Source organism: Callithrix jacchus, chromosome 7 (assembly GCF_049354715.1).
Source record: "Callithrix jacchus isolate 240 chromosome 7, calJac240_pri, whole genome shotgun sequence".
In the NCBI taxonomy this organism is placed as follows: domain Eukaryota; kingdom Metazoa; phylum Chordata; class Mammalia; order Primates; family Cebidae; genus Callithrix; species Callithrix jacchus.
The window spans coordinates 79312689-79328181 of record NC_133508.1 but is presented as its reverse complement, the minus strand read 5'-3'; the positions used below and the strand labels follow the sequence as shown (position 1 = coordinate 79328181).

At 44.2% G+C, this 15493-nt stretch overlaps 1 protein-coding gene across 13 annotated transcripts in view; it reads right to left on the bottom strand.

Annotated features, from left to right (window-relative positions):
- Window positions 1-766: 766 nt before the first annotated feature.
- The window catches only part of PPIH (peptidylprolyl isomerase H), a 29998-nt gene continuing 15271 nt past the window's right edge, over window positions 767-15493 (bottom strand). For 6 of the 13 annotated variants that reach the window (XM_078331428.1, XM_078331423.1, XM_078331429.1 and 3 more), the window contains exons 9-10: window positions 14707-14796; window positions 4947-5118 (exon numbers count right to left, since the gene is read on the bottom strand). In XM_078331428.1, the coding sequence (XP_078187554.1) occupies window positions 14728-14796 (69 nt within the window). In that variant the 3' untranslated portion in view covers window positions 4947-5118; window positions 14707-14727. Of the gene's footprint in view, window positions 904-4946; window positions 5119-5832; window positions 5970-6205; window positions 6337-12891; window positions 14797-15493 lie in introns of those variants that run through there. The other 7 variants (XM_054259230.2, XM_078331418.1, XM_078331426.1 and 4 more) reach the window with 5 other exon arrangements.

The following is a 15493-nucleotide window of genomic DNA, read 5'->3' as shown; positions in this document are numbered from 1 at the left end:
TGCAGGCATAAAGTCATCTTTTCTTTAATGGCCGTGTTGTGGCGGCACAGCCTATGGTTTCTGGAATTGCCTTAAACGTATGCGTTTGAGGAGCTTACGCTTTTGTCGGAGCAGTCACCTTGGAGGGACCACGCAGGCTCAGACAGCCTGGGCTCAGCACGTTTAGCATGTTTAAGGCGAGGGTGTGCTCCATGGGGACCTGCCTTCTGATCCGTTTTACCAGGCATACACATGTATTAAAAAGAAGTGTCTTCGAGTGTTCATGTCTTTTTCTACTGGCCACAAATCAGATTTAATTCAACTCACATTTATTGAACAAGCTAGCCTGTTTGGTTTTTCCATTTTATTCCGACAACAGCCATGTGATAGAAGGATTACTATCCACGTTTCACAAACGATAAAATTGAGGCTGCCACCTGATGTTACTGAAGTCCTCCACCCACCGTCTTTCGTTCTTTTTTAAGCGTCTACTATCGGCTGGGGATGGAATAGTTCTCGAGTCAGTTTCTGCCTTCTGATGGCGGCAGGAATTTAAACAGCTAGCACTGGAAATACTCGAGAGCTGCAAAAGCACGAAATATTGGGCCGGGCGTGGGTTCACGCCTGTAATCCAAGCACTTTGGAGGCCAAGGCGGGCGGATCACCTGAGGTCGGGAGTTCAAAACTAGCCTGACCAACATGGTGAAACCCCGTCTTTAAAAAAATAAAATTAAATTAAAAGCACGAAGTATTTTGGGAGTGGAAGCAGGGAGAAGGTGGAGGGCTGACTTTCCGCTCACAGGGTACAGGCGAGAAGAGGTGGGATCTCGGGAAATGCAAGTCAAGTAGTTCAATAAGACTCCAGTGTGGCATTGGGTTGCAGAGGTGGGCAGGGTCACAGGTATATTTAATTGGAAATATATCCTAAGGGCAAGAGTGAGAAGAGCAATTTTAGAGTCATAAGTAGGGAGGGGCATCTTTTTAAAAATGACTGCTGAGTGGAGAATGGGTTGCAAAGGGGCAAGGAATGGAAGTAGAGAAAGCAGTTAGGAGGCTAGTGCAGTATCCCTTACCCCTACCAATGCCGCCTAGGCCTGTCAATTCCACCTCCTAAAGGCCGTCCTGAGTCAGTCCTAAACTCTGTAAATGTCAGTTCAGAGTCTTTTCATTCCTACTGCCACTACTCAAGGTCATCATCAGTTGCTTAGAGCAAGGAGTAGGGAAACCGTTTTCTGTGAGAGCAAATAGTTAATAATTTAAGCTTGGCCGACCATATTAAGCTTCTGACTTACTACTCAGGTTTGGAGCTTGAAAACAGCCCTAATGTTTACATGACACGAATCTTTACATATTTTCAACTATTTAAACATTTTAAAAACCATTCGTATTCTTAGCTCATGAGCCACAGAAAAACGGAATGCAGCCGGCTGACCCCTAGCATAGAGCAGTGCTGTGGGCTCCTAACCACACCTCTCTACCTCCTTCTTATTCTAATATTCCCCACCACAACAGCCAGAAAGTTCTTTTGAGAACATCTATCTGATCATGGCATTGTCTTACTTAAAATCTTCCAGTGACTGCCATTACCCTTAGGGTAGTCCAGATTCCTTAATGTGGTTTACTGGACTCTCTGACTTCGAAGAAGTCTTAGAGTCTCTTTTGCATTCTCTGTCCAACCTTGCAGGTCCTGGTAACTAACGGCTGCAAGATACTGCAGGAGCAGAGGAGCAAGCAGCTGAATTCTATGACAATAGAACTTGGTTAAAAGTGCTGCTTCCACTTATCAGATGACAAGGGAGATGGTGAAATACTACAAGGTCCCTACAGTATAGACACTTGCAACTCTCTAGCCAAGTAAACATGCTTCAGAGGACATTGTAGAGAAAGGACTGTCATCTAGTGGAGTCCTTTAGGCACTGTTTCCTTTGGAGTACCACATACGATTCTACATAAAACACTTTGCCCTTTCTCCTTTCTGTTTGCCTGATTAATTCGTCATCCTCTAGGTCTTGGCTCAGATGCTACTAGGTTAAGAATCCTTCCCATCCTAACATGCTGTATTGCTCTAATTAAATCTTTCCCACCAAACTGTGACTTCCTTGGGCATCTAACTTACTGCCTGACACATAATACCTTCAAACATTTGTTAAATGAGTGACATGGTGTAGAAAATGAATTGAAAAGGGTACTGGCAGCAGAAAGGTCATCTAGGCAGCTGTGCCAGTAATCCAGGTGAAAAAGGCTTTCAGCAGCAGCAATGTGTATGGAGAGTGGATGGATTCCACAGCTGCTACTCATGTATTCCAGCTCGGATGACTTTGAATGTTAAAATCTTTCCTCAAAAGGCAGTTCTGCCAACACTGAGCCATTTAAAAGCATGTCCTATAGGCTTGAAAGCTTTGCTCCAGTTACAAAGACACTTAGTAAACATTGCAGCAGCACCCCTAAGAATAAGTGAGCAACCTCACTATGTAACTGCTTTGAAGGGATGGCTTCTCAAGCAAAAATACAAATTGTGTAACATCTGTCTTTTCTATTTTACTTTAAAAAGTAATGCCGGGCGCGGTGGCTCAAGCCTGTAATCCTAGCACTTTGGGAGGCCAAGGCGGGTGAATCATGAGGTCAAGAGATCAAGACCATCCTGGTCAACATGGTGAAACCCTGTCTCTACTAAAAATACAAAAAATTAGCTGGGCACGGTGGCGCGTGCCTGTAATCCCAGCTACTCAGGAGGCTGAGGCTGGAGAATTGCCTGAACCCAGGAGGCGGAGGTTGCGGTGAGCCGAGATTGCACCATTGCACTCCAGCCTGGGTAACAAGAGCGAAATTCTGTCAAAAAAAAAAAAGTATCATTACTTACTCATCCAATTACTTCATTCAGCTCTCTCTTCTTGCTCAGTCAGCTTGAGAATGAGCTGTTTAAGAAACTAGTTTGCAGCCAGGCACGGTGGCTCACGCCTCAGCACTTTGGGAGGCAGAGGCAGAGGCAGGCAGATCACTTGAGGTCAGGGGTTCACCAGATCAGCCAACATGGCAAAACCCCATCTCTACTAAAAGTACAAATATTAGCTGGATATAGTGGCGTGTGCCTGTAATCCCAGCTACTTGGGAGGCTGAGGTGGGAGAGTCACCTGAACCTGGGAGGCAGAGGTTGCAGTGAGCTGAGATTGTGCCACTGCACTCCAGCCTGGGTGACACAGTGAAACTGCATCTCAAAAAATAAAAATAATTTTCTTGTAGCCACCTCTCTACAAGCAGCACCAACAGTTCATGACAAGTTTCATCTCCTGTTCCAAAGTGGGAGAGGGCCACTCCAGAGCTCTGCTAGTCCCCCTGCCATCCTGGGAGCTCACACCCCCCCAGCCATCCCTGGTGGCTACCGTACAGACAATTCCAGTGCCTGCCTTTAAGTGATGTGATGGGCAAGGGATTCATCTCGAGTATCTTCTCTGCAAAACAACTTTTACCTTGTCCCCCCATCCCTAACAGACTGTGGCCTAAGAACAGAATTCCCTCTTCCCAGAAAGTCCTCACCACCATGTTGAGCTGGCGAATTCCAGCCTGTCAATACTTACCTCAAGTGTCACCTCTTCCGAGAAGACTTTTTTTCCCTCTTCCTCTCATACCACTATCATTCATGCAACAAATATTTATTCAGTGTCTACTACACACCAGAAGCTCATCTCTTCCAGGAGTTGGGGACAACAGCAGTTATATTAAAAAACAAACAAAACAGACCAAATGTATTGTAAGGGCTCACATTCTAATACCACCTTGCATCGAAACTGTCCTGTCGCCTCTCACAAGTATGAGCCACATCTTACTCAGCTCCAGGGCCTAAGGACAGAGACTGGCATAGAATACAGGTGCCAGGTGTAACAGAGTTCAGCTGAACAGCCCATCACAAGAATGTCAGCTCCAGAACACAGCTGTTCATTCTCCTTCCCATCTCTTTACAATCCCACCCTAGTTACTTAAAAATCTCTCCTCTTGATGACAGTCCTTTCTCTACAATGTCCTCTGAAGTATGTTTACTTGGCTAGAGTTGCCATCTGATACACTGAAACAACACTTTTAGGTAAGTTCTGTGGTCATAGAATTCAGCTGTTTGCTACCTTTGCTCCTGCAGTATCCTGCTGCTGGTAGTTATGAGGCATCCACATCCACAAGACAGGAGAAGGCAAATAAGAAAGGGCACCCAGAAAGTGCCTCATGAAAGAAACATCAGGGAACTTTCTTCTTAGCCTCTTCAAAAAAGATGGGGGTCTCACTCTGTCACCCAGGCTGGAGTGCTGTGGCACAATCTCAGCTCACTGCAACCTTCCTCCACCAGGTTCAAGCAATTCTTGTGCCTCAAGCCACCAGAGTAGCTGGGATTACAGGCACATGCCCCAGGCCCAGCTAATTTTTGAATTTTTAGTAGAGATGGGATTTCACCATCTTGGCCAGGTGGGTCTTAAACTCCTGGCCTTAAGTGATCCACCCATTTCAGCCTCCCAAAGTGCTGGGATTACAGGTGTGAACCACTCTACCCAGTCCCAAAACTAACATTTTCTAAGGCATGTTACTGTTTATTACAAATTACCTTCAGATCCACTCTCTTATTTGACTCTTTCAAGGATGTTCTGAGGTAGGTAGATAGGTCAAGTTAGTGACCCTTTCCCTGCGGGGCTCCATCCAGAACTAGCCAAATTGAACCTATCGGGAACATCCTCGGAACAAGTAGTACTGTAAAGTTCTGGGGCTTTGGCTTCTTTGCCCATCAGCTTTAACCCAAGAGAGTTACTACAACTGCTTGCAAGTCAGAATCATCAACAATACACAACAGAAGGGCTCTGGTCCATGCTGGCCTCTGAGGAGTGCCAGTCTCCTAGCTAAAGTTGAGGTGTGAGGAGACAGGGCTATTACAACCATTTAAAAATAACACACAAACAAAACAAAAAAAAACCCCCAAAAACCAAAAAACATACACATAAAAAAAAACTTTATTTACAGATGAACACTTGAAGACAATCTTGGATTCTGAATCTCTGATACTTCCAGGGTCTCTTGATCAAATGGGGCAGCAGCAGGCAGGGAAGCAAACACGAGAGCCAGTCCAGATTATCTTACTCAAGAACACCAAGAGCAAGGGAAGGCCTACAATGGCAGAGACATGGAGGTCAGTGTGGGATGGGAAGGTAAGCACCTCAGAGGAACTGGAAGGGGACATCCCATAAGAGACAATGCTCCTAGCTATTCTTTTTTTTTTTGAGATGGAGTCTGGCTCTTGCCCAGGCTGGGGTGCAGTAGTGTGATCTTGGCTCACTGCAACCTCAAACTCCCAGGTTCAAGCGATTTTCCTGCCTCAGCCTTCTGAGTAGCTGGGGACTACAGGTGCCGACCACCACCCCGAGCCAATTTTTGTATTTTTAGTAGAGATGGAGTTTCACCATATTGGCCAGGCTGGTCTCAAACTCCTGACCTTGTGATCCACCCGCCTCAGCTTCCCAAAGTGCTGGGATTACAGGGATGAGCCACCACACCTGGCCACTCCCAGCTATTCTCTACTATCCTAATCGTCTTTTCCCAAAAGGGTAGAACAGGTCTTATTCTCACCATGGGTCAGACCTTTGGCTCCCCAGAGCAAAGTTGAGCAGTATATTACAAAAGAACCAAGAAGAAGTAAAGTAACATTTATGGTCAAGCATACTGTCTCATTTATTTGCCCTTCACAACTCTGTGCATAATATATTATCTAATTATGCAAAGGAGTGAAGTAGGGTGCCAAGGGGTTTAATAGCTTGACTAAAGTCACAGAATTAGACAGTGGTGGGGCTTCCTGGTCTACTTGGCTCCAAAGCCTTTGTCCTTTCTGTCAGACTCTGACAGCTCTCTGTGGATGTCCAGAACAAAGAGCAATCCTTCTTCCTTGCAGGTTTTGGTCCCAGGGTAGAAAGAAAGGGCAGTCCACACTCTTGGTTTATGGCCTTGAAGTCGAGCAAGCTACACTAAGAGAGCAGAGTGAGTACACTCAGATACTATTGTCCCCCTCCTCCTGCCATTCCTCAAACACAGCCACCCCTTCCTTCAGCGGACAATGAGTACTGGCATTGTACTGCAGGCACAGACTGAAGGTTAACTGTGGGCCCCCAAGAAAGGTATGAAATGTACAAATGTACTTTGTAAGTTGCATAGTGTGCCAGGACCTAAGCTGTGTCAGGCCAGGCACTACATTAGTCAGCATGGTCCTTGCTTCAAGAAGTTCTCAGTCCAGGGAAAAACAGACCAACACATTTGTGAGACAGTGTGTTCAATGCCCCAATGGAGAGATGAACCAAGGGAGCACCCAGGTGGGAGCCACTGACTGGATTAGACCTGGAAGAGGAGATGGAGGGATCAGGGATGGATTCACAACTGACGTTAGCCACAGCTGTGGCCAGGCTCCTGGGAGGTGCTGGGAGGATTCAGGATTAGTTAAAACTACATATAAACAGGATGTATTTCTGTTATAAGACACATGTTCAATGTAGAAAATTCAAGCATAAATAAGGCAACTGAAAAGTCTCTCTGCTATCTCTACTCTGCAGAAGTATTATCAACAGTCTGCTATATATCACTGCAGAGATTCCTGGAAGTCATTCAGAATAAACAGTATCACGCTTGCATGAATTACTACATCTTGATTGTCACTTAATTGACCTTAGAAATCTTGCCAACACATCCAGATCTATCTTTCTTTTTGTTAAGGCTGTATAGTATTCCACTGAAGAGAATGGAACCTCTGTGTGTGTAAGACTTGGCTGCAATGCAAGCAGCTCTGCCTTTGGACTGGACTGGACTGGAGCCAAACATTCTCTCCTCCCTGGCCTTTTCAGCTGGCAGAGCTTCTGAGTGTCAGGACAGAGAACAGTGTCACATGCCCAGCAGGCACGTAAATATTTGCTGCCAAACCTCCAGTGCTCCCCAGACGCACGTTTTCACGTGAAACCTTTTCTCTTGCCTGGACTACTACTGCAGGGGACTCCCCCTGGCCTCAAGCCCATCCTCCACAATGCTGCCACAATCACCTTCTGAACATGAAAATTCAACTACAATATTCTGCTGAAAATCCTTCAGTGGCTCCGACTGGCCTGATTCTTTTTTGGAGGATCAGTGTCCCTTTTGAGAATCTCAGAGGAGCATAATGCACTCCTTCCCCAGAGGGGAAAAAATACTTCATGTCTGAAAGTCAGCCCCTGGCCTCAGGATAACATATGAATCGCTAAGCTTAGTACTGGCCCTGGCCTCTCTCCAACATTCTTACCATTTGCTTTTCATATCTTCCTGCTTCAGTCAAATTGATTATTTGCAGCTTCCTCTATACTTCCTACTGTTTCCCGCCTTTGTGACTTTGCATAGGCTGTTCCCTCTGCCTGGAATGTCCTCTCCAGTTTTAGCCACTGACAAATTATATTCTTCCTTGTACTAAACTGAAGCATCATCTCTTCTGTAGTCTTCTCAACCACCCCAGGAAGATCAAGGCATTTCTGCTTTCCTTACCTTGTTCTAAAACCTCCAATACAGTGCTTTATTGTAATATAATTGTCAGTTCTCCCAAGAGACTGAGTTCCTTGAAGGAAGGAACTCGGCTTTTCAAATCTGTAGCCTCATATGCAGCATGGGATCTATCTTAATTCATCAGGGCTTGGTTGTGGAATGAATAGAGGACCAGCCCAACTGCCACCAACACATCCTTCCTAATCTTCCCCTATGGGAATGTTTCACATCTACAGGTAATTCCAGAATGAAAGACAGTGTTTCCTAAACCTCAGTCATTCAATTAGCACTTTCACAACTGTTACAGTATCTATCATCCACAGGTACAATTTCTTTTTTAAGCTAATCACTATATGAACTTCAATATTACCTCACTGTAAGCTGTAATAACAAAAATTATGTATTGTGCCAATTACATATTTTTTTCTAAGATCCAAATATTAAAATAAAAGTCATCCCAGCACTAACTAAACTGTTTCCGACACTTCTCTATTAAGAAGCACCTGAGATACTTGTTACAAACATAACAACCTGGGTCTCACCTCAAAGCCACTCCATCAAACACTCCAGGGAAGGGATTTGGGAATTCGAAGGTTTAACTAGTGCCCCCAAATGAATATTATCTGTTGGAGAATTTAGGCAACAATGAATTAAGGAAAGCTCTCTACCACTTGATATTGGTACCAGGTTTGGGGATCACAGGGAGTGGGGCAGCATACCAGACTAGCAGAGTTGCCAGAATTCAGAGGTGCCACCCTCTCCCATGTAAGTAGCAAAGAACCCATTCAGGCTACAGCAGGAGAATCCTGAGGGTAGAGGTTCTTTATGCTATACATAACCAAATTCATCATAAAAAGTTTTCACAGAGCTGGGTACAATGGTTCATGCTTGTAATTCCAACACTTTGGGAGGCTGAGGTAGGAAGATGGCTTGAGGCCAGGAGTTTGAGACCAGTCTGGACAACATGGCAAGACCCCACCTTTTTTCTTTAATTTTTAAATTTTTAAAATTATTTTTTGAGATGGAGTCTCATTCTGTTGCCAGCCTGGAGTGCAGTGGCATGATCTTGGTTCACTGCAACCTCTGCCTCCCAGGTTCAAGCAATTCTCTTGCCTCAGCCTCCCAAGTCGTTGGGACTACAGAAGCGTGCCACAACGCCCAGCTAATTTTTGTATTTTTTTTAGTAGAGAGGGGGTTTCACCATGTTGGCCAGGCTGGTCTTGATCTCCTGACCTTGTGATCTGCCTGCCTCAGCCTCCCAAAGTGCTGGGATTACAGGTGTGAGCCACCTCGCCCAGCAGAGAGCTCACCTTTAAAAAGTTAGGTGGGTGTGGTAGGGCACACCTATAATCCCAGCATCTAAGGAGGCTGAGGTGGGAGGATTCACTGAGGAAGCTGTGACTATGCCACTGCAATCCAGCCTTGGTGACAGAGTAAGACCCTGTTGAAAAAACAAAAACACCGGCCAGGTGTGGTGGCTCACGCCTATAATCCCAGCACTTTGGGAGGCCGAGGGCGGTGGATCACAAGGTCAAAAGATCAAGACCATCCTGGTCAATATGGTGAAACCCCGTCTCTACTAAAAATACAAAAAATTAGCTGGGCATGGTGGCGCGCGCCTGTAGTCCCAGCTACTCCAGAGGCCGAGGCAGGAGAACTGCCTGAACCCAGGAGGCTGAGGTTGCGGTGAGCCGAGATTGCGCCATTGCACCCCAGCCCGGGTAACAAGAGTGAAACTCCGTCTCAAAACAAATAACAAAAACACAAAAGCAAAACCAAAAAACTCCCAGAACCCACTGAGATAAAACCAAGGTTTCTATATCTAAAATTGTACAGACCAAGCATGGTGGCTCACGCTTGTAACCCCAGTACTTTGGGAGGTCAAGGCAGGCAGATCACTTGAGGTCAGGACTTCGAGATCAGCCTGGCCAACATAGTGAAACCCTTGTCTCTACTAAAAATACAAAAAATTAGCCAGGCATGGTGGTGCATGCCTCTGATCCCAGCTATTTGGGAGGCTGAGGCATGAGAATCACTTGAACCAGGGAGGTGGAGGTTGCAGTGAGCTGAGACTGTGCCACTGCACTCCAACCTGGATGACAGAGTGGGACTTTGTTCTCAAAAAAAAAAAAGTTGTACAGAAAACTTCATTTTCACTAAAACCAAAGTCAGAACCTAGGAAGGCAAAACACAAAGGTTCCGGAAAGAAGTGCTCCATAGGGAGGTAGAACTGATCAAGTGACATCTTCTGTCTCCTTCCTAGCTGTTTCACACAAGGCCTCAAATGCAGGATTAGGTGATACCTGATATGAATGCAATGGATTCCTGCTAGACTAGTGCCACCAAGAGATTATTTCCTTGGTCTTTTCCTTTGGAATATGGCAAGTTCTCAATTAAAAGATAGACTCTTACTCCCCATTGCCTTGCCTCTCAAAGTCTGCATCAGCATCACCTGAGAGCTGATTAGAAATGCAGAATCTTACCCCCCACCCAAACCCACCAAATCAGAACCACCATTTTATAACAAATTTCCTGGAAATCCATATGCACATTAAAGTAAAAGAAATACTACCCAACAGGGCTTAAAAATACCACCTTCCTTCCCTCCAGACCCCTGTTCCCTGGGAAATTCATCTCCTCTTTTCATTAATGTTTCCCAAATCACATTATTCAGAAACCCAAAACAGGGCAGACATCTGTGGACCTAACCCCTTTGCATGAGACCGCCGCCCAGATTCCCTAACACTTTCAAACCTATGATAGGGATTTTTGGTAAAGTGAAATGTGATAATTCAAGTAAAGTTCTTAGCTCATCATGTGGGCACAGGAAGAATTCAATGAAAGATAACTGCTTTAATTATAGGGTCCCTAGTATTAGCTACGAGATTCAGTTCTGAGCAAGCCAGGGCAAGTACACTGGGTTGCTAAGTTTAGAGCTTGCTGTCTGGTACAGTAGCACTAGTCACAACTGGCTCTTTACATTTACTATTTTTTAAATTTACTTATTTATTTTTGAGACAAGGTCTCACTCTGTCAGCCAGGCTAGAGCGCAGTGGCACGATCTCGGCTCACGATCTAGGCAGAGGTTTCTGCCTCCCAGGTTCAAGAGATTCTTGTACCTTAGCCTCCGGAGTAGCTGGGACTACAGGCATGTGCCACCACGCCTGGCTTATTTTTGTATTTTTAGTAGAGAGGGGGTTTTACCATGTTGGCAAGACGGTCTCAAACTCCTGACCTCAAGAGATCCACCTGCCTCGGCCTCCCAAACTGCTGGGATTACAGGTGTGAGCCACCATATCTGGACTAATTTAAATGTAATAAACTACAGCTTAGTTCTATCAATAAAAATAAATAATAAATAAAAATTTAACAATTTAGTCCCTCAGATGAACCAGCCACATTTCAAGTGTTTTGTTTTCACATGGGGCTGGTAGCTACCATACTGGACCTCCCAGATCTAGAACATTTCCATCGTCACAGTCCATGGACAGTCTTGGTCTAGAGGGCCTTTGGAATGTACAATGGCCACCTGAAGAATGTGTTCTGCTTGGGTTGCGCTGCAAGCTGAGACGAACAGCTTTCTTGGAGGCAAAATTCATATAACTTTTGCTAACAGTTGGTGATCCCCATCTTCAGAAATAAAACCCCAACAAGGACTTCCAGTAACTTTATGTAAAAGACTCAAAAAGATATAGAAAAGAGACCCCAATGTAAAGAATTTCTTTCTTTCTTTTTTTTTTTTTTGAAATGGAGTTTCGCTGTTGTTACCCAGACTGGAGTGCAATGGCACAATCTCGGCTCACCGCAACTTCCGCTTTCTGGGTTCAAGCAATTCTCCTGCCTCAGCCTCCTGAGTAGCTGGGATTACAGGCATGCACCACCATGCCCAGCTAATTTTTGTATTTTAAGTAGAGACGGGGTTTTACCTTGTTGACCAGGATGGTCTCGATCTCTTGACCTCGTGATCCACCCGCCTTGGCCTCCCTAAGTGCTGGGATTATAGGCGTGAGCCACCTGCGCCCGGCAAGAATTTCTAAATTTTATTCTTTTTGTTATCTTTTGCCCTGCGGTAATGATTAGTGGTCAATCTTTGAAAAGAAAGGACCCATGAACTTAACTTTGGTTACAGCAAAGAAATGAGTAAGAGAGGGAGGGAATGGCCAGCAGTCATTGAAGACAGAGAGCAGAGCCAGGGGCGGTGGCTCTCGCCTGTAATCTTAGCACTTTGGGAGGCTGAAGTTGGGGGGATCACCTGCGGTCAGGAGTTCAAGACCAGCCTGGCCATCATGGTGAAACCCCATCTTTAAAAAAAAAAGAAGAGGGAGAGCAGGCTGAACCAAGGGGCACCCAGTACTGGCAGAAAGCAAAGCTCAGGGTGTCAAGTGGGCCTGAGAAGGGATCAACAGGCTAAACAAGAGAGGTCCACATGCAGCTCCCAGCACACACTTGTACATTCCAGTCTCAGCATTTGCTCACACCAGTTCCCTGCCTAAAATGCCTGACATTCTCCCTCTCTACTTAACTCATGTAATAAATTTTTACCAAATGCCTGTATGTGCCAGATATTCTGAACACAGAGTTGGTCACAAACAAATGTGTGTAGGGTCATTAAAATGGTCAGGTATCTAACTGGATATCCATTTGTAAAAAAGACAAGAAAAAGTCTTATCTTAACACTATACAGAAAAATTAATTTTAGATGATTTTGTAAATATACAAATAAAACTATAAAAATGCTAGAAAAATGATTTTAGTTCCACCATATAAAAAGAAATACTAGAAAAAATACGGAAAACCTTGTGATCTGAGGTAGTAAAGACCTTCTTAAATGAGACAAAACAGAAAAGCAATAAAAGACTGATAATTTTGACCTCATCAAAATTTAGAACTTCTCTTTAACAAAGAATATCATATATATATTTTTAAAATTACCAAACTTATGCAACACAATAATAATTTTTTTCTTAAAATGTATTCTGAAGAAAAAAATCACAACACATAAAATTAAGAACTAATATTCAGCTGGGCATAGTGGCTCATGCCTATAATCCCAGCACTTTGGGAGGCCAAGGTGGGCAGATCACTTGAGGTCAGGAGTTAGAGACCAGCCTGGCCAACATGGTGAAACGCTATCTCTATCAAAAAATATAAAAATTAGCCAGGCGTGGTGGCACACACCTGTAGTCCTAGCTACTTAGAGCTATTGTATAAGGTAATCTTATAAAATATTTTCAATACTTCTGTGCATGAAACAAATTTTTGACAATGACCCATCACATGAGGTCAGGTGTGGAATTTTCTACTTTTGATATCATGTTAGTGCTCAAATAGTTTCAGATTTTGGAGCATTTGGGATTTCGGATTAGGGATTCTCAGCCTGCACTGAAGTTTTGATTTTTCTTTTTTTTTGAAATGGGGTCTCACCATGTTACCCAGGCTGGAGTATAGTGGCGCCATCATAACTCACTGCAGCCTCAAACTCCAGGGCTCAAGTAATCTTCTCACCTCAGCCTCCTGAGTAGCTGGGACTACAGGCTTGCACCACCAGACGTGGCTAATTTTTTTTTTTGAAAGACGAGGTCTCGCCAGGTTGCCCGAGATGGTCTCCAACTCCTGAGCTCAAGCTATCCACCTTCCTTGGCCTCCCAAAGTGCTGGGATTACAGGCGTGAGCCACTGTGACAGGCTATTTTCATTTTTTAATACAAGGTGGTTTTACATATTAAGAAGGAGTTTTCAAGACATAATTTTTTAGAAAATGAAAAATATAGTATAATTTCATTTGGGAAAAAGAAAATCTCCCAAAATAAGATGGGCAAGCAAAGCTCTGATGGACATACATCAAACTGATAAAGAAGTGACCTCTGTTTTTCTGCAGGGTTAAAAAAGAAAAAAAAAGTGACCTCTGGAATGGGGAGTGGAGTTGGAGGTGGGGTGTTGTCAAGAGGGGCTTTCACTTTATCTGTTTGGTGTGAAAGTTTCCACAATGAGAGTGTATTATGTTACTTGTGTAAACGAAATGAAATATGGGACCCTTGATTGGATTACCTTTTCTCAAGCTACAAAAGTTACTTTTGGGATAAGTGGGGAAGTTTGAAAATGTACTATATATAATGTTGTGGTTACGTAGGATGTTCTTATTTTTAGGAGTTCCTTGCTGAAATACTCACGGGTAAAGTGTCAAGAAGTCTGCAACTTTCAAATGGGAAAGATAAGAAGAAAGGAAAAAGGAAAGAAGATGGGAAGAAAGGAAGAAAGAAAGGAAAGGATGGAGAAAGGGAAGAGGAGCAGGAGAGAGGAGGAGAGGCAATGGAAATGGGTGAGGCGGCAAGAAGAGAAAGAAAAAAACAAATGTCAAGGCAAAACAACAAAACAAGAATGTTAACCACGGTGAATTTAAGTGAAGATATATGGGTGTTCAGGTATTATTCTTCTGACTTTTTTGCAGGCTTGAAAATCAAAAAAAGAAAAAAACAACAAAACAACATTAGCCCTCACCCAGCTGGAAGGGATGGACTTCTCCCTTGTACTCTTCTCACACTTGGCAATGTCACTCATATTACTAGTGATCAGCTAGGAGAATGTCTTATTTCCCATGAGCTCCTAAAAGGAGACATCTTTCCTTTGTCCCCCTTTCTGCAGCTAGCATGCTGCCCAGTGCAGAGCAGGCAGTAGCAAATATGGGTAAGAAGTGAGTCCACATAGGCTGGACAATGTGAGGCATTCACCTACAAGGCTGGCAAATATCAAGTCAAGGCCTGGAATTGCAGTACCAGTTCTGATGAGAGGCATGACAAGTGTGTCTCCAGCCTGCCCAGGTTGGTCCCTGCCCAGGTTGGTCCCACTCAGGTCTGGAGCCAGGTCTTTCTAGGGGGACTACTGAATGGAACTGTAGTCTAAGAGTGCTATTAGAAACTGCCTGAGTGGTCTTCCGATTGATGCTCTGTATATTACAAAGTGGCAGAAAAGTAAAGTGGTCCTACAACCCTTTCTCTTTCGATCTTTACAATGACTCTGAGAGATAGGTATTACAGAATTCCCATTTGACAGATGAAGAAAGATGCTCTGAGAAGGAAAGTGACTACTCCAAGGTCACACACACAGGAACTGGGCTCAATCTCATGTCTTCAAGACTAAACTTATCTCCACTAGACCATGCTGCCTTCTCAGGAGTCTGACTCCTAACCTAATAGGAGAAAGACTCACTTACCTGAATCAGTGTTGGTCTGGACTACATCTCCCCACACTGTGAGATCACCACAGGTAGCTTGGGCTTATTGTTGGGGCCTGTGGGAACATTCTAGGAAAAAAAGCACAATGGAGATTCATCCACTCAGGCATTCACTTGTTCCCTTACAAAACTTTTACTGATGCCTGCCAGCCCCTGTGCTAAGGACTCAGCACTCAGAGGCAATCCATGTCCTGGCAAACAGGTAAAGCATATAATTCCTATCAAAGAGAAGATGCAAAACACTTAGAAAATATCAAATCTAGGGCTGGGCATGGTGGCTCATGCCTGTAATCCAAGCACTTTGGAGGCCAAGGCAGGTGGATCACCTGAGGTCGGAAGTTCAAGACCAGCCTGACCAACATGGTGAAACCCTGTCTTTATAAAACAATTAAAAAAATAAAATAAAAAAGAAAATATCAAATCTATGACAATATAACAAAAAGTTATAAGAAAGAGTTGGATAAGGGGTAGACAGGCAACTAAACTGCTGCTTAAAGATGTAAGGGAAGGATTCACAAAAGAGGGGTATTTGAACTGTGCCTAGAAGGGTGGGATTCCACCAGGAGGGAAGGAAAAAAGAGCATTCCAGCTAGAGGAAACAGTGTGAGCAAAGGCTCAGGGGCAGGAAAGAGCAAGCAGCAGGGATATGTATGGCAGATTTAGAGAAGAGCTAGTAGCTTGATGTGATTGGAACAAGGAAGAGGCAGTGGCAAGAGAAGGGGTCAAAGGCAGACAGGGACTAATCATGAAGGACCTTGAATGCAAT